The 26,560-nt window shown below is 38.5% G+C and overlaps 3 protein-coding genes across 12 annotated transcripts; 1 reads left to right on the forward strand and 2 right to left on the reverse strand.

Moving 5' to 3' along the window:
• Positions 1 to 1,205: 1,205 nt before the first annotated feature.
• Positions 1,206 to 14,694, reverse strand: hivep2b (HIVEP zinc finger 2b). Of its 8 annotated transcripts, none has more exons than XM_081721487.1 (10): positions 14,566 to 14,694; positions 11,902 to 11,989; positions 11,533 to 11,599; positions 9,856 to 9,928; positions 5,297 to 9,667; positions 5,047 to 5,198; positions 4,768 to 4,943; positions 4,580 to 4,675; positions 3,711 to 4,426; positions 1,206 to 3,206 (listed from the first exon to the last, which is right to left on the reverse strand). In XM_081721487.1, the coding sequence occupies exons 5-10, from the start codon at positions 9,359 to 9,361 to the stop codon at positions 2,763 to 2,765; spliced, it is 5,649 nt and encodes a 1,882-aa protein (XP_081577613.1). In that variant the 5' UTR covers positions 9,362 to 9,667; positions 9,856 to 9,928; positions 11,533 to 11,599; positions 11,902 to 11,989; positions 14,566 to 14,694; the 3' UTR covers positions 1,206 to 2,762. The 8 variants fall into 8 exon arrangements, with proteins under 8 accessions (XP_081577613.1, XP_081577614.1, XP_026858193.2 ...); XM_081721488.1 differs by lacking the exon at positions 14,566 to 14,694 and adding an exon at positions 12,083 to 12,145; XM_027002392.3 differs by lacking the exon at positions 11,533 to 11,599.
• A 3,281-nt stretch (positions 14,695 to 17,975) lies between these two features.
• Positions 17,976 to 22,196, reverse strand: fuca2 (alpha-L-fucosidase 2). Its single transcript, XM_027002367.3, has 7 exons — positions 21,952 to 22,196; positions 21,454 to 21,641; positions 20,249 to 20,588; positions 19,936 to 20,146; positions 19,378 to 19,568; positions 18,847 to 18,952; positions 17,976 to 18,735 (listed from the first exon to the last, which is right to left on the reverse strand). Exons 1-7 carry the CDS (start codon positions 22,155 to 22,157, stop codon positions 18,598 to 18,600), a joined length of 1,380 nt encoding a protein of 459 aa, XP_026858168.1. The 5' UTR covers positions 22,158 to 22,196; the 3' UTR covers positions 17,976 to 18,597.
• Positions 22,197 to 22,605: 409 nt separating this feature from the next.
• On the forward strand, positions 22,606 to 24,960 carry LOC113572667 (deoxyribonuclease TATDN3). Of its 3 annotated transcripts, none has more exons than XM_027002425.3 (10): positions 22,606 to 23,036; positions 23,137 to 23,169; positions 23,254 to 23,327; positions 23,412 to 23,496; positions 23,618 to 23,680; positions 23,794 to 23,903; positions 24,026 to 24,081; positions 24,178 to 24,290; positions 24,452 to 24,532; positions 24,668 to 24,960. In XM_027002425.3, the coding sequence occupies exons 1-10, from the start codon at positions 22,983 to 22,985 to the stop codon at positions 24,809 to 24,811; spliced, it is 813 nt and encodes a 270-aa protein (XP_026858226.2). In that variant the 5' UTR covers positions 22,606 to 22,982; the 3' UTR covers positions 24,812 to 24,960. The 3 variants fall into 3 exon arrangements, with proteins under 3 accessions (XP_026858226.2, XP_026858229.1, XP_026858227.2); XM_027002428.3 differs by having other exon boundaries at positions 22,607 to 22,990; XM_027002426.3 differs by having other exon boundaries at positions 22,612 to 23,036; positions 24,455 to 24,532.
• The last annotated feature ends 1,600 nt before the right edge of the window (positions 24,961 to 26,560 follow it).

Here is a 26,560-nt window from a genome sequence, read left to right on the forward strand (position 1 = left end):
ATCTTCAGTGAAAGCTTCACTCAAGTCTTAATTTTTAAACATGGGTACACAACATTAACAAGCTTTTATCTACATTCTTATGTAATATATTCAAAGTCACTAATTTGACATCATCAATTTTACTGTTCTGCTTAGTTGAAAGAATTATATAGTTTACATTTACATTTATGGCATTTAGCTGACTCTTTTATCCAAAGCAACTTACAATTATGACTATGTACAACTTGAGCAACTGAGGGTGAAGGGCTTTTGCTCAGGGGCCCAACAGTGGCAACTTGGCAGTGGTGGGACTTGAACCAAGAACCTTCCAAATACCTCAAATCAAGTACCTCAACCATTTAAAGATGTTTTATTTATAAAACCCTTAGACAATAGTGAACATAACATTTATTTTTGCTGTTTCTGAATGTCCTGTACATATTACATATTGCCACCTAATGGCAATATGGTATTTTAAAACATATCTGAATGTGTTTTGATTAGAGAAAATAAAAGAGAAACCTAAAAGCATTAGAGTTACCATAAATCAAGTAAAGGAGGTGTTGTTTGGTTTTCTTTATTAAACTTTATTTGTAGGTAATTTGAGGTAAGAACATTGCTGACAAATGCTTATCATTTAAGCTTTAATATACCTCTTCAGTTCCTAAAGGACATCTTGTAATCAAAAAAAGAACCAAAATTAGTATCACAGAGAAATCAGCTGCCTTTATGGGCAATAAATATTTCTGAGTATTTGTGAATGATGATCATGTAAGATATATATGATTTTTGTGATATATCAAATGCAATAAATAGATTTAAACCAACTGAAATAAGATACTCTATCAATTATAATGTAAACATGACATGAAACACCCCTCATATAACACTCAAACAGTGAATATAAAATCCAACTATAGTCTATAGTCTGAACACAGATATGGAACTTTACTTTGATCTTGTCCCAAAATACTTTATCATGCTATTTTATATTTCCTCTGTATACCTAATGCAAGATACTGATAATACTTCCCTTTGAAACACTTAATAACAACTTCACCTACAGTTAAACATAATCCAACAGACACACGGCTCAACTCATCAGATGGCAAGAGAAACCTGTCAAGACATCTGGTTATTCTGGTTATTCAAACAGGACACACTAGAAAATAAATAATTACAGTACATGATTGTTTTGTGTGTGTGTGTGTGTGTGTGTGTGTGTGTGTGTGTGTGTGTGTGTGTGTGTGTGTGTGTGTGTGTGTGTGTGTGAGTGTTGGGGAAGATTACTTAGAAAATGTAATCAGGCACTAATCCTATTATATTACCAAAAATCTTTTAGATTGCTCAAAAAGAAGAATCCAAATGTGTTATTCTCAGTTTAGTTACACAGGTTTAATTAATGATTTTTGTATTAGAATATGTTTACAAAAATATTAACCAAAATAGCTGTACTTAAATTAGTTGGTAACACACATACACATGGATATTCACCTAATGAGTGAATATTTGCAAAAAAAAAAAGTAAACATAAGTATTAATATTCATGAATTTATGGCTGATTGTTATTTCAGTATATGCTGTCAGGAGTCAAAGCATAACCATGTAATTCTTAGAAAGGTTACCTATAATCAAATGAAAAAATTTTAAAATGCATTTTTGACTGATTGTAAAAATTTATTTTTCATAACCTGAATATATAATCTAGTTCAAAAGTAATTAATTATTTTGATAACCTGAATACATTATCTAATTTATATGTAATCCTTTACTACCCAACACCAAGTGCACCCTTATGTGCATGTAATTGACTTAACAGTAGGTGGAATGTTGTGCCATTTGATTAAATCAATCATACACCAACTCCAACTAGTCCAATTATTATCTGCACCGCATCAATTAGTTCAGTACAAAGTGCTTTACATAATCAGCTAAATACATAACATTTGCTAATTACTTTAGGTTATTATAGCAATAGTATGTTGTCATAAGATAAACTACATTAACAACATCTAGAGATGTCACATTGTTGCATAAGTGCTGAAAGTATAAAGATTAAACAAAGGGAAAATGTGCACAACCTTCAGAATAGCTAAAGGTATAAATAAAAAGAAATATCCATCATTCACATTCAAAATTCACAGAATGTAATTACAGTTTAATGTTGTACTAGCAAACAACAACTACATACCAAGCAATATCATAGCACTGCTGAACTCACTATTCAAACTGTAAGATTAAGTGCAATTTCAAAAGCATCAACAGTACCTCAGATCAATCTGATTCAACACTATATTCACTGCATTAACAAAACATCCAACAATTCGGTCTCACTGAGGCATAGGCAAACAATTCTAAAAGGCACAAGCTGATCAGATGGGGATGATATACGATAATCATGAGCAATGCAGTTTAATGCACTAGATCTGGAAAGTAACTTTTTAATTTTTAGTTGCTGAAAAAATAGAAATAGTTTACAAAATGCAGGTTTTGCAGTTCAAATAAAATACTTAACTCATGATTTGATTTATGTACTGCATATGAATGTTTTGCACGGGCTTATATACTGAGACAAACAAAATGAAGTTCATGGAAATGTGAGACCGATATGGCAGTCTGACTAAAATGTTTGTTGTGCATCTGTTTGCAATATCATGTGCATATACTCATCATTCATTTTTTTGCCACATATTGCACCTTAACAACAGCTTCTCAGTATCAGCTGAGCTTTATGTTAGCTTGATGTTTTGTTAGCTTTAATGTTATGCACAAAGCTGTTAGAATCAACTTCCTGGAGGATTGTAAGTGATATCCTCTGAAGTAATCCGGAGGGAGGCAATAGCCTCTGCACAGATGTGAACACTTTCCTCTTGCTTCTTGTCCTTGCTGACAAGACTGGTGCAAGAGGCTGGCTTGTCTTTCTGCTGGGACAATGGATTGTTCACTCCACGACCTGGAACAGGAAATGGCGACTGGCTGAAATGAGCCCTCTCCAATATGTCTCCCTGTGGCAGAGACTGAGAGTGTCTGTCCAAAACAGCACCGGGTAATACAGAGGGCATTCTTAGCCCACCAATAGGGACCATTGGGATGGGAGTGGGCACCTGCCATTGAGAGTGCAAAGGCAAGTGGCTGAATATGTCTCGCTGAGGCTGAGTGGATGCATCATTACCACTGTGTTGGCAGTCACTCACATAAAGATTTTGAAGAACACCTTCTCGCTGGTCCTGCAGCAAACATCACAAGTTTATCAGTGCATGATGTTGTGAGTGATTAAATGGTATAATACAAATTTCAGAGAGAAAAAAACATGCCCAAATCTCAAAGCTTCCATCTTAAATATTTCCTAGTCATCACATCCATTCTGTTAGGATTTTTACACCCTAACATGTCCCTATTACTTCCATGTTCTCCATGACACCTATTCTTCACACATAGGAATGGCGTAGGGCCCAAAATGAAAATCAGATTTCTTTCATCTTTCTACAGTTCTGCACTCACTCCACGCTCCTCCACAGTGAATCAAGTTAGGGTGTGATCTCCTCCACATTGAACCAATTTAGGGTGTGATCACCAAATGCTTACTGATAAAGAGACTAAGCTATGATTAAAGGATTGCAGATTTTACTGATTAACCTTCTATAATAGTGAAACAGCTAAGCATTTCCACTAAGTATATCTAGAAACATCCAGTATCAGAACTTTTTAATTAAAATGATGACGTTACATACCACTTCTGGTTGAATCCCAATAGTTTGTCTCAGTGGAGAGATTTCAAATCTCAGGCCCCTGCCCTGATCCAAGTAGGCTCTGTGCTGATAAGAGCTCTTGCGTGGGGATGCAGCCCTCGGCATGCCCCTGTGTCGACCATGGGGAGAGTGTGCTCGATTCCTGGACAAGTCTGTCCTTGGTGACACAGGTCTAACAGGTGAGAGCTGGTGAATGGGTGAGAGATCTCCTCTGATGCTGAGATCACTTCTTGGCGATATAGCCCTCAAGGGGGATGTATCTCTTCCTGGAGACAGATGACTTTGTGGTAAATGATCTCCCCTTGGACATATGTATCGCTGATGAGGGGATTCCCAACAAGGTGAGAGCAGATGAGGTGGGCAGGGATCAAATGAGGTGCCTGCTTGCTCTAGTGTCAGGTCATCCTCATTACAGAGAGTGACAGCCTCAAGCCTTTCCTTGGGATTGCTGCCTGTGTCCAAGCTCCTGGTGAAACAGCCAGAGTTAAATGGCTTGTTTACTGTGCCTTGCTGAGGGCTGGTGCTCCTTGAGAGTGTCCTTGGTGTGGAATCACCATCATATTCATCATCCTCTTCATCATCTGGTTCATCTCCATCTTCATCACCGCCATCTGAGTCATCTGGATCTGAGAACTGATGTTTAATTGTTGCATCTGCTCCGAGTCTGATGGCTGATTTCTGTACATCATCTTCGTGATCTGAAAGTCAACAGAAAACCTCACAAACTGACCTTTCTCATTTTTTGACATTAACTGTAAGCTCTAATTGTTTACATTTGTCCCACTTTAAACAATAAACAGACTAAATGACGACTAAAAGACTACCTAGAAATAAACAGGCAATGGATTTACCAGCAACATCTGTATTGTCCATGGCCATGGGTGAAACCCCAAGCTCAAGACATTTTTTAGTGTGAGCTTTTGACTTCATATGCTTGGTGAGATTCCCTTTAAAAGAAAAGGCATCATTTGACTTCATCAGCTCTAAATATCCTGATTAGCCCAGATTACCATCTGATATTAAAATGCGGCAAACCAACCTTTTGTTTTAAAGGCAAAGTTGCAGCACTTGCATACATATGGCCTCACATCTGTGTGGGTACGTATGTGCTTCTTGAGCATGCTAGGTTTCTTGCAACGAATACCGCACTCTTCACATATATATTTCCCTCGGCCACGGCCCCTAACGTACACGTAGTCCTCATTTGATTTGTACCTGAATGATAAAGGCATATGATCATATGCTCCTTCATTAGCAAATATCAGTAAACATTTCTAATTATAATTGTCCAGTAATTCTCCAGAAGGGTGTTACTTACCCTCCTTCAAAAATCTTTACTCGAACAGGTTCTGTTTGCCTTAAGGATGCCTCTGTGTCTTTGCTATCCTCATGTATAGATTTGCTTTTTTGTCTAAAATCTTTTACTCTTGTGCCATATCTTATGTTATCCATGCTACTCTCCACAGACACCTGTAAAATTAACGAATAACTGTAAGCAAATTGATGCTGTACGTACTGTACCTAATGACTAAATAAGGAAGAATCAATCAAAAATAATACATGCTAACCTGCTCCTGCTTCTGACTCCACCATGTTGTAGTAACACGTTTTCCAGGCTCATACATGTCTGCAAGCGTGTATATGGTGTTTTGTGGCTTCTGTTTGGACCGGAGAAGAGAAAGAACCATTCCTGTGCTGAGATTGGGAGGATTGGGATTGTGGCATCTCACGAACCAAGAGGCATAAACGGAGAAATGAGGAGTCATTTGGGTGCAGTTTGGCTTGGCAGAGTTTAGATAACACCAGCTTACACATGTTGTAGTGTGAAGACTTGGAAACTGAGACAATATCCAAGCACTAGCAACATCTCTGGTAGCAATGGAGTAACCTTGACTGGTTGTAATGTGTACTGGCATTGGCAAAGTTTTTAATATATCTTCTACTTGACGAACACTGCTAGACAATGGTAACAATGCTTTATGGCATAGCTCTATATTGGGGTCATCCACATCTATCTCCTCAACAGTCACAGATGACTCTTGGATAATTGTCGACCTGTTCTCTTTCTTGAATTTCTCTTTTTCACTACCAGGATGTCCTAATTCTACAGCACTAAGTTCTTCCACAATTTGCCCATACATCTTCTCATCTTTGGCACGTTTTTGCTGTGTTGCTTCAATAAACAGCTCAACGCTGCTTGCAGGGGAAAGCATACGCTTGTTTGCTCCACCACTGGGAGCCTCTGTGGTTGAAATGGTTCTGGAGGTCAAGGATAGGGGTATGCCCGTTTTAAGCTTTGCAGGTGATAACTGAGGGTTGTCCAGCAGTGGGGTTTGGTGTCCTGGCATCTGAGGTAGATTATAACCTACCCTATGCTGTACTGGTACACTTACAAGTTGACCCTGAGACGTGACATTATTACTTCCAAAGTTTGTGATATTCTGGGAATCTAGAATATGAGATATACTTGTGTATGTGATTTTTCCATAACATGGCACTTGCATCTGAATTCTGACAGGAACCAGCAAACTACCCAAGTTCTGACTGGTTAAAGCAGGCTGAGCTTGTGAAAGAACTGCTATTGTTGACAGAACATTATTTACACTCTCTGGATGATCTTTTGGTAGATCTGTCACAGCAACTCTAGGACACTCTGTTAAATCTGAATCTTCCAATTCTTTCTTTATTTTATGCTTTATGCCATGAAAGTCACGCAACTGCAAGGTCTGGGGATGCAGAGATTGTTTATGACATGGGATTTGCTCTGCTGAAATTACTTGCTGTGGACAGACAATTCCATGTGTCAAAGAATACCTCATTTTCTCAATGCCAGTAGAGCATCCTTCCAACAAAAGCTGTCTGTCTGGTGAAGATACTCTTCTGTTTATTTCAGCTCGATGTGAGCTACCTTGAGTAACATTCAGATCAAAAGATTTGTCATGTGTTAAAATCTCTGTATCGGCACTCAGAGATGCCTGTCTAACCAAGTAGCCTCTTCTCCGCTCTTTTAATCCCCATGCACTCAAACAGGTATCACCTTGCATAGAACTAGCTTGGGAAGAAAGGTTGCCATAGTCAAAGGACTTGCTTCTAAATTCTGGTAACTCCATGGGCAAATTGCAAGGAACCTGTTCTGATGCAGAGCGCCTCATCTCTCTGTGATGACTTAGTGAGCCTCCAGGCACAGATAGGAACTCCAAAGGCTTACTAAACTCATCCAATTTAGCTGGGGATGCAACATTAATATTCTCCTCTCTGTCAAGTGATTGAGAGAAACTTGAGCTGTGAGATAAGTTGCTGTCTTGACTTGGACTCCTGGAGAGACTTGTACAAGCAGATTCAAAGCTGGATTCACCAGAGGAACATTCTATATCAGCTAATCGCAAACGTTTCTTTTTTGGAGGTAACTTTTCAACTGGAAATTTTGACAAGGTTTCACTCCTCTGAGGCCACTGAAATTCCTCACCATGTTTTTCCTTTGGTTTAACATGAACATCTTGCACTTTTTCTGGTTTGTCAGGCTCCTCAGTAACTCTTATCTCTGGAACCTGTATACCAGACTGAGATGCTGGTTGTTTAGTTAAGTAAGATCTCTGGTATAGCAGAGTACTGCTACCCATTTGCCTCTCTATTTTTCCAGAGTTAAAAAAGAGGTCAGTTTTGTGTCTTTCCTTATTCTGCTCCTTTTCTGATAACTGGTAAACTATACTTTTGTCAAACTGATGTGGCTCAGAGTCTGTGGACTTCTCTGCAGAACTTAGCTTGCTTAATGAGTTTGTATGCTGAATTACAGAGATTACATTGCTGCCAGCTCTCCTCTCTGTGTCACTATATGTAGTCTCCTGAATGTCGTACTTTGTATCAAACTCCCCTGAGAGTTCAGACAGGCCTAAAGGCTTATTTTGGGTTGGAAAATCTTCTTCTTCTATAGTATTCTTGCCTTTCCTACGTTTCCTTGTGGCATTTTCCATCATGTGGCTTTGAAACATAAGACATGACTCAAATTCTTGACAATTTTCTATTCCAACTTTAGACTCATCTGTATTGTGAACCTTCTGCTCTGATTTCAGGCCACAAACCAGAGAAGTGTGATTATCTGAATCTGTGTGTCCTTCATGAGCAGAGTGCTCAAAAGCAGTCTGTCTCATAAGCTTTCTCATGCTTACTGAGCCACGATAGGACACTTCATCACTTGTCATCCTCTCATCAAAAGAATTACTACTTCTCAGCCCTTGTGGAGCACTCAAGTTGGAATCAGATGGATTGGGAAGAGAGTTGCTCCGTAAAAGCAAACCACTTTCAGACAGGGTTCCTGAATGTTCAGCACTGCTATGAAATATCTCAGGGATCTCCTGAAAGTCTTCTTCATGAAAAGATTCTGATTCAATTTTGATTGATCTGACCAGGTCTTTTTTATGTCTGTGCAAATAGGATGTAGCTTCCCAAGGCACCTTGTCCTTGGTCAGTTTAATCTTCAGACCTGATGTAGTCTCATTTATGTCTGTCATGCAAGTTTGTACAGTGATTGATTGTCTTGGTTTTGAGCTTGGTCTGTAACACTTCCCAAACATAATTTCTTGGTACGACTTGGCACTTGCACTTGGTTGACTGAATTGCTGTTCTGCACTTTCAGAGCGCGAAAAGTAACCAGAGTCCGTGCTGCCTTTGCTGTATGAGCTGGGGAGGGAGAGAGACTGGTCTGAATCCTGACTCCTTTTCTCTGAAAGCCTAAGGGCAAGTCGTTGCTTAACGGTGGAAGACTCAACTTCCTGATCCACCTGAGCGACAATTGCAGGTGCCATCAGTTCTCTGAACTGCCATAAAGACACTTTTCCTAATGATGACACAGGCTCCTGTTTGGAGGAGCATGGGATGTATGTCCTTACAGGTTCCTTCTGTTTACTGCATTCTTCCTGTACAATATCCTCTCTGTCTTTTATTTGGATTGAACTGCCTCTGTCCAAGGTCAAGTCTTCTTCTATGACCTCCTCATCCGTGTCTGTGCTCTGCTCAGCATCAGACTGCATCTCCCCTTCTCCGACTGTCAGTTCATCATCTACACCAATATTCTTGCTGTCTTGTTCAGAAAACAGAGCCAGCCCTGCTTTGACAGCATGTGTGTGAGACTTTCTGTGTTTGTACAAATTGCTTTTAGTTTTAAAGGAAAAACCACAAGGAGCACATGGATATGGCCGCTCTCCAGTGTGAGAGCGTATGTGCTTCTTCAGTACGCTGGGTTTAGCACATGCTCTTCCACAATAATGGCAAACATACTTTCCCGCCTTCTTTGGTTTCTGTTCTTTTTTGTGCAAACCCTCTGACAGCAAGTCAACCCCTAATTGGAAACAACGTTTGCCAGGGGGAGGGAAACTGGATGTCTTTGTCCACGTTTGGACTGGATACTGGTCACTGCATTGTAAGGGGGGACTAGCTCCTGACTCCACAGTCTTTGTCTCCATACTGGGACATGACCTCACATCCCCTGTCTCAGCTCTTTCTTCTAGTCTTACGCTGTCCTCTGTGCCAGAAATATGGACACTTTGAGTCATTTTAGAATCTTTGTTTATGTCTTTTTTCAAATAGCATCCCTGTTGGGAACATCCTACTCCTACAGACAGATCAGTATTTTCCATAATGCCAAATAGTTATTTTTATATCATCAATAATTATGCTACATTTTGCTACTTTATTTTCTCAAGAAAAACACCAGGTCTGATAGAATAAAATGTCCTATTTACTGTCGTTTAACAAATATTTGTAAAATCTTTAAGTGCCATTAATGTCTGAATGTCTGTTGGACGGATGCTTCAGGCCGCGTATGTCTCAGAAAATGGATGATTTTCTTTTCAGCATATTCATGTATGTGTTTTTCCAGAAAGGGTTCAGAAAGTGTCTTCAGTGCATTGTGCACATAGACTTGAGTAACAGTTCCGAGACATCTGAAAATATAAATCATGTAATAAGACATTTTTGCAAAAAAAATGTATTGATAAATGTCTGATAAATGTCAGGTTTTTCAAGGTTCCAAAAAGGTCTCTATTCTAAAAGTAACATTTACAGTATGTTCCTGTGCACCAAAGGCCAACTGAGACCACGTAACAAGGAACAAAGAAACACAAAGACTCACCATGGCCATATCTGGTGTGCTGCTGTGGCTCATCTGCAAGGACCATTTTTCTCTGGCACAAGTATGTTGTGAACTGCAAAGCCAGAACTTTCTCAATAATGGAGCTTTTTTCACAAATACAAAAACATTATTTCAAAAGCAAAAGTGAGAAAAATTACCAATAAGCACTGTACCCACATGATTTAATAATCTATACACCATTCTTATTGTCCTTAACTATGCGAAAAGCCATTATAAAAGGCCTAACCAAACAGATATCACTTTGACTTGGGGCATTCTGTCTCATAACGGTTATGTTCCATAGTGTGTAGGTGTCTGTTTTGTCTGTGTTCTGTTTGTGTAAGTCTGTCACAGAAAGAAACATGGCTGATCCAGTATCTTTAAAGGATAACTTCTATTGTGTGGACTACTTTCCTAAGATAGTTTGAGTTACACTGAGGTGGTTAACCACAGTTAAATAACCACATCACTATACAAATGTACTAAATGCTATTTACAGACAAAATTACAACCCCTATGCCAACTATATTCTGACACATACCAGTAGAATTGAATGACCAACAGCCTGGATGTGTACTTACATCTACATCATTTGGCAGATGTACTTGACTAACTTACATATGTACACATTTATCAGTATGTCAGTATTTATACTCCCTGGGACTTGAACCTACGACCTTGGTGTTGCTACCAACTTGCTCTGTATGCTCCAAGTATACAGGAAAAGAGCTTACTTAAGAAGTCAGGTATACACAGTAGAGAAGCATTAAATGAAACTGACTGGAAATTAAGGCTTACTGCTTAAAATGACTATGCAGTTGTTAAGTATAACTATTTACAGTAAATAAGCATTGTTACTTTTATGTAATACATACTGTATAGTGATGTACAAATGTACATTGTTGACAAATTGACTTCTCTGATTAAGAGCAGTATGATGTAAATGTGTCATTCAGTTTAGTTTGTGAGCAGCAAATCAAAGAACCAAAAAGGTGCAATTAATGTATAATTTGTGTAACATAAACATATTTTTTCTTTAAAAGTTATTTTACAATGCAACTTCCACACTTAATCCTGGCTGGCTCATCATGAGAGCAGTTCATGTGCACGCATAATCTTCTCACATATCACAATGTGACTTTAATGAGGTTATATAAGATTATCTGGTACAGACCTCTGAGCTCATATTAATTAGGACATCCAAAGACTTCTTGCCATAATATCAGAAACCAAATGACAAGCACATGCTTCAGTCTACTTTAAAACATGGTGTTAGTTCACCAGACAAAAGTACTTTTTTTCAAATATCCAGTGAAAATTTAATCAGCCGAAATGGTGGTGACATGACTTATGATGAAAGGTAGCTGGAGGTGACAGGAGTCAGCAATCAGAGTGCATTCCCCTCAAGGTCACTCTGACCTCATTCTTGGGTTTCCCTCTGCACTATAGAATGAATGAGTGAGTGGACGAATAAGTGGAGGGAGGCGATAAAATAGAAGTGGATCAGTGTCCTCTCAGGAACCATGAGTATGGTTGAGTCACACAGAGACTGACAAGATTTTCTAAAAACAGACCCACGGACTACATAAAGGAACGATCCCAGTTAAGCGTATATAGCCTTGTTTTTCGTCAACATATGAACGCCGAGTTAATGAATGGGACACGTAAAAGTTTTACCAGCTGTGTTTGCTTCTCGACTGATCGCCATTCCTTAACATCTGCATGAACGGCACCAGCTCCAACTCTAAGAGTGAAACAACATGCACGTCACGGGAAAATATTTCCCGACGCATGGGAATGTCATTACGTCATGTATCAGCCCCCCGCCGTATCAGTGGACACAACAGCCGAAGCCTGACACATCGTAAAAGAGAGCTGTCCTGCAGTTGAAACGACAGGGGCATCTCGCTCGCGAAAGGACCGCGCGATGGGCCATTACACACAGAACAAGAGCAGAGCAGTGAAGGACAGACGTGAGCCGGTGAATAAGCGTCTAGCAACTACAGTTTACACATGAAATACACCGATTGCCATTAAGCTACAAACCTGGTGTTCAAATATGGTTTTATCCAGTAGGTCCAGTCAGATCCAGCTTCCCTCATAATTCCTGTCTGACATATTCCAGTACATTGCCCTGAAGAACAGCATAGATAAAGCCAAATAAGACAAATAGAAGTCTCATCAGTGATCCACTTCTTGCTTATTGAGAGTACACTATAAGACCTACTGATGTAAGCGAGTCACCACAGAAAATACCTCACTGAGACGTGTATCCAGGAACAAAAATAGCAAAGGGGCCCTGTGAAGGGTTATGTAACAGACAACACTGGAGGCGCTTTTGAAGCACTCAAAAGACGTGCATACAGATCACTCACCAAAAGTACCCTTTGTAGATAAGAATATACACCAAGATGAACAACTTCTCAGCACTGGCTAAATAATGACAATTTACCCTGCTTTGCAAATGAAAACTTCCCTGTGTACTCATTCCAACATAGACATCCATTAAGCATTTGCATATTTTTGTACAGCCATCATTATTAGATTACATTTAGAGTATATTTAATATGATCCATATAAGAATTTAATCTGTTCATCATAAATTGCACCCTGCATCCAGATTTGTCTTCAAAACACAATACACTTTACATGTTTAAAAATATTTGACCTGCTGTGACTGCCATCTTAAGTTTCAACAACTGGCTACTGCTATGGATGAATTAGGATATGATATGATGTAGATGTTGTATGCTAGTCTGTTAACATTAGATCCCTTTGGTATCATTAGACCTTTTAATATAAAAAAGTTAGCTCTGCTATTTTCTGTTTTCTTCAGTTACATGAAACCATATCATGAACACATAACATAAAACATAATGTGAGATTTTGTCATGTATATGTACAGTCTGTTCATAGTTTTGACAACTGACTTAGGATGTTCTTAAACTGAGTTTTTAAAAAAATGTTTTGAAATAAAAACTCCATAGACCATGTAAAACATGAACTTGCATGAGAAAGCATGAACTTGCATGAGAGTTAAAGAATCAAAATATGGAGCCAAATGGATATGAGGCTGGAGTGCAGTGCTTGGTGCTTGGTTCTACGGTACTCAATATGTAGAGGGATTGCCCTGAAATGAGCAATGAAGGTCAAGGCTCTCATTTCTCTCTATAAATATGATGGTCTGCCCCATTGAGTCTGTCCTGCTGCCCTGCCTCTCGGCTTTTCCACTATGTCAGGCACACCCCACTGCTGCTGACCATTTACATGTGATTCGATACCACACACTTTCTATCTTTCTCTCTCTCTCTCTCTCTCTCTCTCTCTCTCTCTCTCTCTCTCTCTCTCTCTAACAAACACACAGTCTGGAATGTCCTCACTAGACCAGGATGTGCTCTCAAGATTTCCATGGTGTTAACAGGAGAAATATTTTGTGTACATATGCTATTATTAATTTTTAAAACATTCATTTTTAGGAAGTACTGTTACTGCAATTACAGATACACACACACACACACACATACACACACACACACACACACACACACACACACACACACACACACACACACACACACACTATATATATATATATACACAGTGTATATATGCTATATATATACTTTTCTGTTGAAAATTACTGACTGGGGGACAAAAAGCAATCAAGTTAAAAGTTATATAAATTGTGAAACATATTTTTTTCTGATGAAACCTATTAGCTATGACTTATATATGGGCCTAAACATTTTGGATACAGTGTTACTGTGTTATTTAATAACTATAACATTTAAAAAAGCTCTGACTGAATATTCTGAACAGTTAACCTCTTTAATATCCTTATTATACTGTTAATGTCATTCACCATGTTGAGTGAAGAAATGAGGAATGTTTCCATGGCAACAAAATATCTATTTCTGCTGTATTTCATATGCTTTTGTTTCATCCAGCAGGCACTCACAGATCAAACCATGGCACTAAACTACTGAATAAAGCATACTTCATCTGCCAGTGGTATGATGAATGCTTTCAATTTCAATTTTGTAGGACACACTCCTAACATTCTGGTAAATGTACATAAGTAGGATTTATGTGAATGGTATAGGCTATGTATTTTATAGCATGAGAAGGTCAAGATAATTGAAAGGAACATGCCTTCAGGTACTGGACTACATCTGGAACCATAGTTAACTCATCACTATGGCAACACACAATCTCCAACCATAGAACTGGAGGTCTAAATCTGTGGCTCTCACAAGGCAAAACTAAAGAGAAACAATAACACGCATTGGGAGAACTGCAAGTTTACTGCTAACCTATCATGAAATATAGAAAAATGTATTTGTAGTGTCCAGATCATTTTCAAGCAACGCAGTGGACATTCATCTTGCAGGACATTAGTAAAACACACCACTTAGCGTCTTCATACCTGAGTTTTACTACATTTCTATCTTTGAGAAGGAAACAGTTCATTGCAAAAGCATGTTCAGGCACTGAAATGCATACATATGCCCACACCATATATTGTGCAGTGCTTCCCAACTAGCATGTGAATGAGGCCTAACAGGTTTCATAAAAAAAAATAAGCCCAAACTACTCCTACTGTATCTACATGAGGGTAATGGTTTATGCAATATAAATCAAAAACATCTTAATTGATAAACCTCCTTCTAAACCGCCATAACTAAAAGCCCTGCTCATGGTTCTTCTCACCTTGACTGTGCAGTTTAGGTCCCTCTTCCAAGGCTAAACAGAGCATTTCCCATCCTCAGAGAGCCTCTCCCAAGGGTCCAGTTTTTTTCACTTTGCACTGCTCAATAGATTCTGCTACTAATCCCTTAGTCTCATACTAGAGGAGTGGGAAGGAAATGGAAAATGATCGTGTTTCTTGGCATAAACACCTGGTCTGTTGATTGGCTGAGGGAGGCTGGTGGAGATGCCTATCACCGTGACAACGCTATGCCGGCTGGCAGCAGCCAGTGAAGAATATACAAGGACAGAAATAGCTTTGCTCCGGAGCTGCACGATCCCATCACATAGGAAGGGAGGGAAGGCCAGGAGGAGCGTGAGATGAAAGATGAATATGGCTATAAGAAAAGATGAATAGGGCTATGAGAAAACAAGGACATTATCTTAGAGAATCACAGCTGGTTCATATGGTGAAATCGCTGCACATAGAGTTGATGTGTCTTTCAGACTATGGGTGCTCTGTAATATATTGTCCAGCTTTTTATACATTTACTCTTTTTGTATATCCAAAGATGAACATTGGAACCTTTCCATAGAGGCAGGTAAAACACAAAGCTCTGGGATAGCTGTTGTGTACAGAATTGTCAGTGTCTGTAAGATTTCTGTAACTCCTGCATTTCCAGCAATATGATTATTGCTGTCAAAACTAAGAACACAGCTGTGGTTAATCATCAGTCATGTCTGTGTTTGCAGGCAGTCACCCCAAAGCTGGTAGATCTGCAAGTGGCCTAAATCATCCTGAAACTCATTTATTATCCCTGAATGTGCCATAATGAGGTACCATCAGTTTATTAAACTGGAATAGAATTAAAGTTTTTGAATGTAGAAAATTAAATAATTCATTTATGAGATTAAAAATGATTCTTGATGGACACTTGTCCTCCAAAAGGACATCTAGATTCAGTATAACTCAAGAGTATAGTGAAGTGATGCAATTGCTGACATTCATCTGTCCCTGCCTCACTTGACCCTGCCTCTATGGCAATTTCATTAATTTCAAAATGGAAGGACTAAATAATTTTTCCAACACATTAATGAAATGGAGGATATGGTGAATAAGAGCACATCAGCATGCATTTCTGTTTCTATTTTGTGAAGGTGGACAGATTATTAATACTCTGCTCAAACTACTCCAGACAAACCTTTTGCTGACCTCCTTTCTATCACACTTTGTGTCATAGAAGATGAGACGTCAGTCTTCAAAGATTTCTTCTGTGCTCAGTCACAAAATGTTCATATGGCATGTCAATGAGCACAAAGGAAAACCTGAGAGATAAGGGGAAATGGGGTTTCATACAGAAGCACATCTGCCTATAGCACTGAGCTCAAAATACAATGTACATAAGGGCTACACACTATTGTTCATTCAAACACTTTAACCCCAGTGTAAGCTGAAGGGGCCCTGTGATCTGCATAAACAGTACAGTGCTATTCTTGGCATGGCTGCCCTGATTTTTTGGGATAGGGTGTTTCTAGGGGGAGGGAAGTAAGCACGTGTGTTTCAAAGTAGCATGTGACACTCTCGGATTCCCAACACTTAAGTGGACTATGGCAGCTATTTGAAACTCCCAAACACCCATATTCAAAAGAAATGTTTTATTATGCTTCTGTGCAATTCTGGATGGGGGAAGAGTTGCTTTCAACCTAAATGACATAAAACATATATATGTATTCTAGGTTAAAAGCTATATATATATATATATATATATATATATATATATATATATATATATATATATATATATATATAAAGAAAAGAACTCATCTATACTTTAGAATGGAAAGAATGTTATGATGAAAATATAAACTGGCTCCTCCTACAACTAATTCAGAAGCACTTTGCTTGGACAGCTGATGAAGGACCTCTGTCCAAAACGTTGTGTTTCTCTGGAATCTGTGTACTTTACTACAATTTTTGAATATCTTTGTATATCTACACTGCAGTTATTCATCTAGATAGATAGATAGATAGATAGATAGATAGATAGATAGATAGATAGATAGATAGATAGATAGATAGATAGATAGATAGATAAATTGATTGACTGATTGATTGATTCATGGCCACTATGTCACCTGTAACCTGTGGGATTTTAATAGGCAGCAGGTTAACAGTCAGTTCTTGAAACTGATCTGCTAAAACAGGAAAAATGGATAAGCCTAAGGTTGAGTGACTTTGACATGGCCAAATTGTGATCATTGGATGACAAGGTCAGAGCATCTCCAAAACGGCAGGTCTTGTAGGGTGTTCCCAGTATGCAGTGGTTAGTACCTACCAAAAGTAGTCCAAGGAAGGACAACTGAACTGACAACAGGGTCATGGGCACTCAATGCGCACTGATGTGCAGGGGAAGCGAAGACTAGCCCATAGACTTCTCACAGAAGAGCTATTACTGCACAGATTGGTGAAAAGGTTCATGCCGGCTTTGATAGAAAATTGTTAGAACACACAGTGCTTTGCGGGTTGTTGAGTATGCAGTTGCGTAGCTGCCATTGCTGAATGCCAGAATGCCAATGCTGACCCCTGTCCATTGTCCTACATTTGGCATGTGACCATCAGTACTGGACCATGGAGCCATTGCCCAAGGTGGCCTGGACTGATGAATCATGTTATATTTCACATCACGGTGATGGACAGGTACATATGGTTCACTTAACCAGAGAGATGCATTATGGAAATAAGGCAAGCTAGAAAGGGCAGTGTGATGCCATGGGCAATGACCTACTGGGAAATCTTGGGTCCTGGAATTCATGTGAATGTTATGAACAACCTAAACCAAAAACATCTTATACTAAAACATTGTTGCAAACCCAGTACCAACCCTTCATGGCAATGGTACTCCCTAAAAATGCTGTGATCTGTCTGCAGGATAAAGCACCTTGCCGCACTGCAGATATTGTTTAAGGAACATCAGTGTTCAAATGTTGATGTGGCCTACAAATTCTATGTGTTTGCCAAAATCATCATAACCTTTACAACATCTAACAGCATACTGTTATAACCTCTCTGACATCTGACTATAGCAGTACAATGTCATTTGGAAGCCAGCAAAATTATTTCTTTCTCCAAGTGCCTTTCTATAAGTACCAACTTTGGAAAATATGACAGAAGATTATGGCTCTCTGTCCTATCATCTATCTTAGCCTTTGGCTGTGTTACCAGAGTATGTGCATTTACAGTTTTCTTACACAGCTTGGTACCAATTAAAACTCATATAATAAATGAACTTAAGACTCCTGATGCAATTTAGTTGACACTAGAGAATGTAGCCATGGGCAGGGCATTGTGAACCCAGTCCAGAAGAGGGAACATAATTATCCATTTATGTCAGTCACTTTCAGTAGCAGTGTTTACAAAGTAGTAGCAGACTGAGTTTTGAAGATAAGTATTTTATACAATACACATGTATAGTCAGATGTATACTCACATCTATACTTTTATAGAACACACATGTATACTCTGTGCATCATTTATCATTTCTTTAGAAATGTTTTAAAAAATAAAATAAACATTCATCCCTTATAATCACCCAAAACAAATACAGTGCAATTAGAATATTTTAGGTAATATACACACTCCTTATACAATTTAAATTCCTCCAGTAGTCATATGTTGAAATTCATTGTCAAAGTATTGAAAATATAAAAAACCTTAAAGAGGCAAGCCCATAAAAGAACAGAGTGTATAGACACTATAAAAAAAAAAAATTATTCATTCGTCATTAATACATTGAAATTCATAGCATTTCAGTGCTGACAATATCATTAGAAAAAAAAAAATAGGGAAAACCTTAAAGATAATTAAACCCAATAAAGAATTTTGTGACAAGAGTCACACACACACACACACACACACACACACACACACACACACACACACACACACACACACACACACACACACACACACACACACACACACACACACACACACACACACACACACACACACACACTTCCTTAGAGTCTTATTGTTAATGACAGCTGAACATCCACCTAAGATGCACCAGTGAGTCGTAGAGTCCAGGCCCAGGAGCAAGGCATCTGACTGAGAGGTAGAGTAGGCAGGTAAACCTGCAGGCCAGTCGGCTTCATTGGGTCCCACTTCAGTGGCTTATAACCAAGAAGCGTTACCTGGATTGGATGAACACAGGGTGACCACAGAACGCAATGGCAGATCAAAATATAAAAGACTGCATGACAGTCCAGTAGATGAACCAATAAATGAATAAATGCCCATATTACCTGTGTGACCTCTGATACAATGGGTTCACTCAGAAAAATGTGCCCAGTATTCGGCCATGAAAGAAACATTGCATAAATTGCTTTCTCATTTGTTCTCCATGTGTACCTATTTGGATGAAAAATAAAAAATCTGATCAAATGTTTATTTAAAAACGTGACTGCAACTGAACACCGGAACACAGACAGGCTGCTACGAGTCAGCAGAAAATAAACCAAACTGCTAATTTCACTGACTATACAGATTGGTCGTTAACTTAAGTATTTGAAAATACCAAATGCACTGTACACATTGCATTTCATCTTCCAGGTCAGAAACAAATCTTACATTGCTGGAGATACTATTGTTTTTAATAATACAGTAAAAAGACTACAATTGCCCCCTTTAATGACTGCGGTATCGCAATGATGACTGTTTTCAATAATGAGACAATGCCAAAAGAGATACTATAATCAATATTATCAACAGAAATTTAAAAAATGGAATTAATCCTGATCTACTCACTGTTACTCTGCCCTGATTAAGGAACTCACCAAACCCCTGGTGTAACACTGTCATTCTGAGCTCTCCAAGCACTAGTATTGTAGATGGCTTCTCCATTAACATTCAGCCACTGGCCCATCTGCCTCAATCTCTCCTCAAATATGGGAAGAATGCGGCCATCGTGTGTTGGACCCACATTCATCAACAGATTCCCTCCACATGAGACAGTCTCCACAAGGGTCTTCAAATGCAAGCAGTGGAACACACACAAACACACATTACACAGGTTATTTGTCTTTAATTATTTTTCTAAGAATTTATGGGTAGGCATTTATACTTATTACTCACCAGCTGAAAACATTACTCTTAACTGATTACTCTTAATTTGATACAATACAAATCATCATTATTACACTCTCATGTAAAAAATAAAATGTAGAATAAAGACAGTAGAATGACAAATATCAAGATTTAGGTGTTTAAAAGAGGGGTGTTTAAGATTTATGATACAACTGTTTTAATACTTATGGAAGACTGCAAAAGAAATTTAACAAAAGGTTACCTTGTGCTTTGCATGCATTTAAAGTAGCACCCATCTTTGCACTCACCTTTATCAGCTCTTCAATAGTAAGGTAGTCACTGAGACTAGCATCTCTTCGGTAACCCCATGAGCGCTGGTCAATGGTCATGCAGTTCTCCCACTTGTGCTTCAGCAGGTGTCCTGGGTTGTACCGGTCAGTGCAGGTGTAGTATCCTCCATGCTTACAAATAGTACCCTGTCCCCAACGATCATTGGTCACAATGGTATCACGAACAGGGCTGTGAATACACAGACATGACTGATTAAGGGGATTTATTAATACTGGCACCTAAGAAATGAAGTGCGCCAAATAAATAAACAAATATTTATTGATTCTTCACCTCTCATTGTAAAGCCAAGCTAGGAAGCCTGTGCTATTCCAGTACTTGTCTGGCGCATCCCCGTCACCATCAGACCACAGCAGTTCTGGCTTGTATGCATTCACAATCTCATACAACTCTGGCAGGGTCTTCTCTTGTGGGAAGTTAGCAGTGGTAAAATTCCTGGCAGCATCATCTCTGAAGAGAGGGTGGAACCATTCAAACAGAGAGTGGTAGAGTCCCAGACGCAGACTGCTGCTCTCTCGTAAAGCGCTGGCAAGCTCAGCAACCAGATCTCGCTTTGGTCCCATGTCCACGGCATTCCAGTTCCATGAGTACTTTGAACCCCATAAGGTGTAACCTAGGAAATTCCATATGCTCATTATATTTCACTTTTTGTCTAAAACACTGTCCTACTTAATGCATGGCTCTTTACTATAGCTTACAAAGTCCTATTATTATAAAAACCTATTGTAAATACATCACAGAGGTTATTGCTCATGGAGCAGTAAGATTTGGAGATCAGTGTTTGTAATAGTTTATGATAACTGATCTGGTGTATGATCTTGCTTCCAGTTTTGAATTTGCTTGTCTTTGCCCTCCTAGTTAGTTTGCAGTTGTATATTTGTACATATTTCACATTGTCCCTTTTGTTGTGTGTTCATTTCTAAGTAGGGAGTGACTGCAATTTTGTTTGGTCACTCCAGTTTTGTAACTGCACTTTACATACGGCATATAAATACACACACTACATTAAAACAGAACAAGTCTTAAGACATGTAGCACTGTCTTTAGCATGTCTGAACTGATGCACAAGAGAACGTTTGCATATTTTCTAAGGCTCCTGTATGCATTTTAGCACTGTGTAGGCCAAATCATAACATCGCATAAATAGCTTAGAAAATATTATGATACAACCTTTAGAGCACTTTGCTTTAATGCATGAAAAGATTTTTTAAAAGCAAATGCTTAAAAGGTTGCATCATAATATTTTCATAATATCATAACAGTGGACAAAAGGTACTAGTAAGTACGTGTTTAAGTGCAAAAAGGCCCAGAAATTAACATCATTTTGAACAAACAAAATGATTCAACGACTTAGAGCTACAGCACCATCTGCTGGACAAAAGCTTTGCTCGCACAGCAAGAAGTCATATGCGTTTCACTAGCCCATAGTTGTATATACACAGTCCACCCTTTAGCCCCACTTGTACATTCATACCAACCTTCATGATGTTTAGTTGTAAGCACAATATATTTCGCTCCTGATGATGCAAAGATGTCTGTCCACTGCTTGGCATCAAAGAATTCAGCAGTAAAGTGTGGTGCAAAGTCTTGATACTGGAATCCAGGGGGGTAGTTTTTTGCCATAAAGTTCACATAGGATGGTATTTTCTGGCCTTGCCAATACCACCTGCAGTGTTCGAGATATTTAGCCAGTTTTGTTTTGTGAGTCAAAAATTTGAATATTGTGAATAGCCAGTTTGTCAGAAGTATACTATTTAAAACACTGGCAAGTAATACAGCCCACAGTAGTTCTGGGTCTACACAAAAAACATTATCTCAAAAACCTTTATAGCCGTGTACATTAAAAAGTTCTCTGGGGGGGTTTGGCTGCGTGCTTAATATTTTACAAGTAACCATGTTGAAAAATAGGTTGGTGATTTTAAACAACAACGACGACGACGACGACAACGACGACAACGACAACGACAACGACTTACCAGAACCATTCGCTGCCATAACTGGGAACTGAAAACACACCCCAGTGTATAAATATGCCGAATTTGGCTTGATCAAACCATTCGGGCAAAGGTCTGGAATCAATCGATTCCCACGTAGGTTTGTACTGTCCACGACAGCTGCCTGTTAACAAGAAAATGAATAAAAAGCTCAAACTCCAACACTCAGCCGACATGGTACCGCACATACCTACTCTACTCAAGGAAGCATTCAACAGCGGAAGTATTCTAATCCTTTTCTATCCCGTGACATTGCCGCTCTTCTATCACGTGACACTCTCTGCTTCGCGTTCACGTGATCGCCGTTTGTCTGTATTAGTTGAGAGTACAGCGACACGCGGCAGAGGGCGGGTGACGTTGTATTGACTTCTAAATGCAGCACTTCCTCTTGAAACAAATGACGCCGTCATGTGAATGACAGAGTGGTTTTGGTCACAGTTTATATATAAAATGTAACATACTCAAGTCAGCGGAGCTAAAAGTGTACTATGCCTGAAAATGGTACAGTTTATACTGGCTACATAAGTGGGAGTTCCGACTTGCGTCACCCACCAACCCTCCCTCCAAAATCTCCCGTTGTAATAACAGTAAAAAAAATAAAATAAAAAAAGAAAAGTAACCACAAACCTGTTGGAATGAACATGAATGGGGCTAAGACTTCCTCTTGGTTGTATAACGGGGGAATGAGCCACTCACGAATTGCACGGGACGCGTCCCGGAAGAAGATGGACTCCTTATGTACTATTCTTTGATGCAACCACTGCTTTGGCTAAAACAAAAAAGCAGTTTGCAAACTTTGTGCAGATCGTGTAATGGGTTCTCACACGAACGTTATGCGAAAATAAACTGAAAATCGTTGTATAACTTGGATGTCCCATGTGTTTTACGTAGCTAGCTAAAAGTTTATCATAGCCAGCAACGTAGATGCAGTAGAAAGGCTGAACTAGCATAGGCTCTGATTGTTTTGGTGTTTTAAAACTCTTCCTTGCAGCGATTTAGCCTACGAAGTGCTGATGCAGAGGTATATAGATTGCCACTGTCATATCTCAGCGACAGATTTTGATGATGTAAGATGAAATCTACACTTGTGCTGACTTTAAAAATGTACCCTAGCTAGCTTGTTAAATTGTGTTTTGTACTAATTTGCTTGTTTTTTCCCCTTAAAAGGACATTGATGATGTTATTGTCCAGTCACAAAAGGTAATATTATCCAGCGTATTACTTTTGTATTGTTTGTGATGTCTCAGAAAACCTTTTGTGAGCTGCTGGTAAATTTTATTCTAGGCTGGAATTATGGCTCTTATTGGAGTAGCAGAGCATGCTGGGGAGTTTGAGAAAGTCATACAGCTTTCACAGAGGTAGGCTATGTTTCTTACAGACAATGACGATGGATCGCCTTTGATGTAACTACTGAACTAGCAGGTGGTTTTGTTATCCTCCAGGTTTCCTGGTTTTGTGATGCCTTGCCTTGGAGTCCATCCCGTTCAAGGGCGCGATCCAGCATGCCCTAGGGGGGCCTTACTAGAGGTCTGAACTGGAAGATTAATTTCTGTAATTTCACTTCATATCTTTCAGTTAACACAATTCAGGTATTAATTGCTTATTTATTTATTGTTTGTTTGTTTGTTTGTTTGTTTGTCCTTCCTAGGACCTAGATTCTGCCTTACCCTTAATAGAAAAATACAAAGAGCACATTGTGGCTATTGGTGAGGTAAGGCGTTAAGTATAATGTTTTATTAAATGCAGTATAAATGTAATCAAGTTTTTGTTAACTGCATCACAGTTAGTACTGTAATACACTCAGTCTAGTTTTATACTTTTCAGGTTGGCCTTGACTTCACACCGAGAGTGGTCAACAGTGATGCAGGCAAAGAAAGCCAGAGACAAGTGCTCATTCGCCAGGCAGAGATCGCAAAGCACTTAAATCTTCCTCTGTGAGTGTTTTTGTGGATTGGTTGATTTGTAAACAGAACTGCATAAAATTAATTTACACATAATATTAAGTACATGAGTGCTTGACACAGCAAAACAAAAAGTAGGTTCATCTGTCCATCAGGAATGTTCACTCAAGATCTGCTGGAAGACCAACCATTCATCTTTTAAAGGAACTAGGTATTCTGTCTTTAAGCAACTGTGATAGAGGTGTCCTCACTAAATCTGTATTTGGGTATATGCAATTTACTGAATGATTATTATGTATAAAACCAGGTGTAGAAAATGCCCTTCTTCATGCATTTGATGGAAAAACTTCAGTTGCAATGGAGGGTCTACATGCAGGCTACTACTTCTCCATACCACCTTCAATTATTAGAAGTGAACAGGTAATCTAGTTTTACTACACCACTGTATTGAAATTAATTGAATTTGCCATATGTACATTCTAGACCCATCAGTGATAGGTCTGTGGCAGCAAAAAATAAATATATCACAGCTATATTTGTCCTCTGATGTTTTTGGCATATGTCTGTCCTCTTCCACTAAGAAGCAAAAACTAGTGAAACAGCTGCCGCTAGAAAATCTTTGTCTGGAGACTGATTCACCAGCTCTGGGACCAGAGAAACAGGTTGAGTCCTTTCATTTAAAACTAATGGCTCAATAAACTCTGTATTTCTTTATTCTGTTTATATGATTGTTTAGTCATAGTTCTGTCTGTTTGTTTGGTATCTTATTTCCTGACATCCCTTATGATGCACTGTAGGTGAGGAATGAACCAAGAAATATCGTCATTAGTGCTGAGTATATTGCTCAAACTAAAGGGATTCCCTTGGAAAAGGTCATCGAAGTCACCACACATAATGCTCTTCGTCTCTTCCCTAAGTTGAAGACATTTATCAAAGTTTAAGTGTGACAAGACTATATTTACAAATTGCCAAGATATTTGTATAATGCTGTGCAGTTTGCATGTAACTGGACCGAGATACAGTATAGCTGTGGTTTTGTACTTGAGCTTCATGGATTTAATATTAAACACTGACTTTAAGTTAAAGTGTAGATTGTCGGTTTTAATCTGATTTTTGAGTTTATTTTTCATCTGGAGCCTGTTGCTCTTGTCTCCGACTATGAATAGCCTTTAGTCTCATTGTATAAGTACAGCAAAATTCAGAATGTGAGAATTAACATGTCAGTGATAGTGTATCAATATATCAGGTTATTGGGGCACATAGCAATAAATTAATTGGACCTAGACAAAACATGAGGTGAGTCATATTCAATTGTTTCATGCATTGTTAGGAAGAAAGCGTGACTTGGAGAAATAGCAAAAGCAAGTGACCTGGCTGTCCAGAGTAGGTGATGTCCAAAAACACCTGTTGAGCAGTACAATAACATTCTTAAAGGTGTAAACATTGATGCAACAAGACTACCAGAAATTATCAAATACACCAACATGAACTGAGAATGGTTTACCACAAGATGCATACCACTGTAACAACAGGCTAAAATTACAGTTTAGTAAAATATTCATAAAAATAGAGTCTAGGCCAGGGGTTTATAGAACTGTGTGGAGGTGTCTCACTTTTATATACAGCATCAACAGGATGAATTGTGCAGTGTACAGAAGCATCATAACTGCCTCAAAACTTACTTGGATGAGGTTCATCTCAGGGCAGGACAATTACCATAAACATACAGCTAAAGAGCAGGACAAATATGCTAAACATACAGATAAAGCCACTATGGAATTTTGCTGGTCCCAAAAAGGTTTAATGTTCTTCAATGAGCAAGTCAGTTACCTGGCCTAGAACATACTTGCTTTTCTTTTTCTCACTAAAGAAGAAACAGTGTCTGGGGATGTACACTTCAGTCATCAAACTATCATTGTACAAATACACAAGGACCCCACTGTAATGGGTTTTAATCTAAAAATTAAGTTTGTGCATAAGAACTAGTCTAATCACTGATTGAAATCACATTGTGTACTACCAGCCTCAGAGAAAAGTGGTTGTGAATGCTTTTATTTTATTTGTATTTTATTATTTTATTCATTAATTTATTAGTAATCTATCTATCTATCTATCTATCTATCTATCTATCTATCTATCTATATATATATATATATATATATATATATATAAAGGTAAAATAAAGCTTGGTATTTATGTTTATAATCAAATTGGAATTGGATGAGAAAAGAGTAGGGTATTGTTTGTAGGGTATTGTTTATTACACGGATGTTGACTAACAAACTCTAGTACTTGTTGTTTATTGCACATATCACTAAGATAGAGCTTATGTATTTTGTACTTCTAGGCATCAACACTGATCCCTGTATTTCTACAGTATTCTAGATCATTGGTATATTGAACTCTAACCTACTGTACTGGCTAGGATGTATTCTATGAGTAAATAACAAAGCACGTTTGTAAATCGCTCTGGATAAGAGCGTCTGCTAAATGCCTTAAATGTAAAAAGAAAGTTGATTGAAGTACAACTTTTGGAAATCTAGTCTGAAACTTAGTTGTGATCCTGCAGTGAATGCTAATTCAAGCATAATACAAGATAACTAGGTTTTACTAGCCATTCACTGCATAGAATTTTACACTTAAGTATCAGCAGTAAGAGATCTCGACATTTTGAAATCTCAGGAGGAAGC

The sequence above is a fragment of the Electrophorus electricus genome, chromosome 10, assembly GCF_041902795.1.
Source record: "Electrophorus electricus isolate QZ-2024a chromosome 10, ASM4190279v1, whole genome shotgun sequence".
In the NCBI taxonomy this organism is placed as follows: domain Eukaryota; kingdom Metazoa; phylum Chordata; class Actinopteri; order Gymnotiformes; family Gymnotidae; genus Electrophorus; species Electrophorus electricus.

Bases quoted from the DNA above. Each gene is read 5' to 3' on its own strand.
- hivep2b (XM_027002395.3), bottom strand. From the start codon at position 9,361: ATGGAAAATACTGATCTGTCTGTAGGAGTAGGATGTTCCCAACAGGGA. The intron at 4,676-4,767 runs GTTGGTTTGCCG...TTTCTTTTAAAG, and splicing joins CTTTGCCTTTAAAACAAAAG to GGAATCTCACCAAGCATATG. The intron at 4,427-4,579 runs GTAAATCCATTG...GTTGACTTTCAG, and splicing joins GGACAATACAGATGTTGCTG to ATCACGAAGATGATGTACAG.
- fuca2 (XM_027002367.3), bottom strand. From the start codon at position 22,157: ATGTGCGGTACCATGTCGGCTGAGTGTTGGAGTTTGAGCTTTTTATTC. The intron at 20,147-20,248 runs GTGAAGAATCAA...GTGTATTCACAG, and splicing joins GCTTGGCTTTACAATGAGAG to CCCTGTTCGTGATACCATTG. The intron at 18,953-19,377 runs GTGAGTTCCTTA...TCATCCAAATAG, and splicing joins AGTGTTACACCAGGGGTTTG to GTACACATGGAGAACAAATG.
- LOC113572667 (XM_027002425.3), top strand. From the start codon at position 22,983: ATGCAGAGGTATATAGATTGCCACTGTCATATCTCAGCGACAGATTTT. The intron at 23,328-23,411 runs GTAGGCTATGTT...GTTATCCTCCAG, and splicing joins GTCATACAGCTTTCACAGAG to GTTTCCTGGTTTTGTGATGC. The intron at 24,533-24,667 runs GTTGAGTCCTTT...GATGCACTGTAG, and splicing joins CTCTGGGACCAGAGAAACAG to GTGAGGAATGAACCAAGAAA.